Source organism: Phalaenopsis equestris, unplaced genomic scaffold (genome assembly GCF_001263595.1).
Source record: "Phalaenopsis equestris unplaced genomic scaffold, ASM126359v1 Scaffold000094, whole genome shotgun sequence".
NCBI classification, from domain to species: domain Eukaryota; kingdom Viridiplantae; phylum Streptophyta; class Magnoliopsida; order Asparagales; family Orchidaceae; genus Phalaenopsis; species Phalaenopsis equestris.
This window is the reverse complement of record NW_018164536.1, coordinates 6,558-9,829: the sequence shown is the minus strand read 5'-3', so window position 1 is coordinate 9,829 and position 3,272 is coordinate 6,558. Positions and strand designations below refer to the sequence as shown.

General features: G+C 34.3%; 1 protein-coding gene across 1 annotated transcript in view; it reads right to left on the bottom strand.

Annotated features, from left to right (window-relative positions):
- Positions 1–1,070, bottom strand: part of LOC110020346 — a 54,197-nt gene extending 53,127 nt beyond the window's left edge. Inside the window, exons 1-4 of the mRNA XM_020718414.1 lie at positions 760–1,070; positions 603–682; positions 238–527; positions 6–145 (exon numbers count right to left, since the gene is read on the bottom strand). Coding sequence (XP_020574073.1) covers positions 6–145; positions 238–527; positions 603–682; positions 760–806 — 557 coding nt within the window. The 5' untranslated portion in view covers positions 807–1,070. The remainder of the gene's footprint in view (positions 1–5; positions 146–237; positions 528–602; positions 683–759) is intronic.
- Between the last annotated feature and the right edge of the window lie 2,202 nt (positions 1,071–3,272).

Genomic DNA, 3,272 nt, shown 5'->3' with positions numbered 1-3,272 from the left:
TCAGCCGGTTTTCGAGCTCCAAGATGCAGCGACCAGCTCGCTCGACCTCCGCCTCCTTCTCTAGCAGCTTGTTTCCAGCTGCTTCGAGTAAAGTGCAGTAGTGCCGCTGACGTCTCTTTGCAAATTCTCGCCGGAGTTGCTCCGTCTGATTCGCGAGAGAAATAGATGAATATAATTGGGAATCCTTGTGTTTCCCTCTACCAGTGGAGTGGAGTGGAAAGAAAATTAAAATATTACCTGAGCAGTGATGAACCCATCAATTTCGTTATCCTCTTTGTTAATCAGGGCGGCAATCTCTTCTGAGAAAGAAGCCGTGAGGAGGGAATCGGGTTGTTCTTCTTTGATCCGGTTGTTCGTTTGCTCGGCTAAGGCGAGGTGGAGACCGGTAGATACAAATGGAATCGTCTGCGATCGTGCCGACGAGGGATCGAATACTGCAGGCGACTGTAATGGGAAGGGAATCTGCTGCTGCGATGGCGCTGCAGACGGCGTCGCCTCTTTTGCTCTCTTCCACCGGTTTATATTTTCTGCAACACCTCTTCTCAGTAAACAATAAAAAAAAGAAAAGAATCGGAAAGGGGAAAAAGCGAAAAAAGTCACACCTCCATTGGAGGAGAAGAAGAGATGGGATTGGTCGAACAAAGGAGGGGCCATCTCCCCGTCATTCATCTCACTCTCATCTCTGCGCATCGCGGAGCCCAAAAACTCAGTCGGGAGTCGGGAGATCAAAAGGAAGAAGATAGATCAAGCGAGTGATACCTGCTGTGAAACAAAACGTTGGATGGGTAATGCGCTCGCACGGCCATTGTCGAGGCTGGTTGGTGGAAGTGGAAGGAAGATATGCAGAGCGGAGAAAGAAGAAAGAAGGCGAGTGAGGGGGAAGGAGGAGAAGACTAGTTTTTCTAAGCGTTGGAGGTCGTGTTCGTAGCTTGGCGTTCTTGCGCGCGCGCCCATCCATCCATTCAAGGAAGAAAGAACGCGGACGAAGGAAACGTCGGTCCTAAGAGACCACACCTTCCTCTCCTCGCCTTTTTGATTTGTGCTGCTCACTCGATAACCAGATGGCGCGTGAGATGTGCTTCATCTAAAATAAATAAATAAATAAATAAATTTTAAATTTTAAATTTAAATGACATTTCTGTTTTAAGTCGTAATTATATAAATGTAGAAAATTTATATACATACCCCATAATTTTTATGTATTTATATATCTGAAATTTAAAATTTGCTACATTTATATTTATAGTATTTTGATGTTATAAACTCAACTATATGATGAAATTAAAAATTATGATAATTTTTTTAGGATAACATTTTTAGTGATATGTATGTAAATATAAAAACTTATGTGTTGGATATGTAAAAAGGTATGAATTCTGCGGTATGTTTATAGAGGCCCTTATTTAAGACTTGGCTTTTCATCAAATGAATTATTAGTTGGATGATTTACATAGATATCACTCAATTTCTTTGTATTTACATATCTAACATGTATACTTTAATATTTTACATACATCTCACATTTCAATGCATGAAAATGTGCCGTATTTTTTATTAGACAGGAAATATTTGGGTGAAATAAATGTAAGAAATTAAAGTATAGGTGTTAGATGTGTAAATACATAAGAATTTGGTGTTATGTACGTAAACGCCCTTAATTTTTCTACATTAATTTCTCAAAATTCATGCTCATATTTAAAAAGTGAAAATTTCAATGTTATATATGTAATTCCACTTTTTAAATCATGTCAGGTTTAACCTTTTGAATGGTATTAAATCAATTTAAATTGTTGAAAGAAAAACCGAAAGAAGCTGAAAAAACTGTAGATAATCCTAGTTATTAAGCGGCTTCAGCTGGCCCGAAATCCCGCTTAAGCCCTAAATCAAGCAAATCGGGGCTTATGTTGGGCAGCTTTAAAATGTAGCCTCTTTAATTGTTTAAAAAACAATTTATATTATAAAAAAACATATAATATTTTGCTCAAATGCGTAAGCATATTGATTAGAAATATAACACGCAATCAATTGATTTGTAACAAACACATTATTGATATATCTTATTAAAATGTAATCAGTTGATAAATTACATTCTCACACATATTGGGCACAAATCATGTTCATTGTGGGTTAAATGAAGTACTGGTGATATGTATCTAGATGAAGTATATATGGGAGTCAATGAGTTTCAAACTTTTGACTTTTAGATGAAATGTCCAACCACTGAGCCATCATCTCATTTATACTTAAAGTATATTTTGCAAATTATAGCAAACCATTTGGGTCTAATGTCACCCAAGATATGAAGTGAGAGTTTTAAGTTTTGTACAATTAGGCAATATAATCTGGGTCTAATGTCAGTTCCACAATCAGAGTTATGGCGTCGTTTATGAAAAAGTAGGGCTCAGCTAGGCCCGCAAGACTAGCTAGCGTGCATGGGCCCACAAAAGATCATTTATTGGGATACAACCTTCTAGGCCATCAAATATATTTAATTTTTTATGAATGTGTTAACATTAATATTTTACTATATTTATCACAATTATATGTAATTATTAAAAATTTTAAATTAACACATTTTCATAAAATTATTAAGAAGATGACTAAAAATACAACAGAAAAAGTAAGCAACTATGGTAATATTTTTAAAAATTAAGCACCGGGAAAGTCACAAAGAAAGTCAAGCAACTATGGCTTCTTGTCATTATATGTTTAGAGAATATTGTGAAGTTGTAATATTGACTTATCATTTTTGTGTAGAACTTCGAAGATTAAACAAAAAATGTCATGGGAATTTATAAATTTATATAGCGAGGATAAGCATGATGTGTGGCGCCAAACAGAGAAATACACATCATTTGCTTGGCAATAGGCTTAGTGATAGATTACAATAGTGTCTTTCATTTTAAATAGATGATTAAAAAGGCTTCGTTTTCAAATTTTGATTGCTAGATTCTAAAACAAAATTTATATATTTTATTTTATAAAGGACCATAGTTAATGCTATTGTCATTATCATTACCATCATCATCATCATCATGACTAGTAATATTATTATTACTATTATTATTATTATTACCTTAATTAAAAATGCTAATGAATGGTGAGCAATAGCCATCTTTTGGTTATTAACAAAAAGATTATTGGCCTAATTTATTACCTTAATTAAAAATGCTAAAGATTATTCATAAAATTATATATAATCTTGGTATGATATTTTTTATCTGCCTATTTTATGTTATGTTTTGCTATTATTAAAATTCGATTAGTTTTTG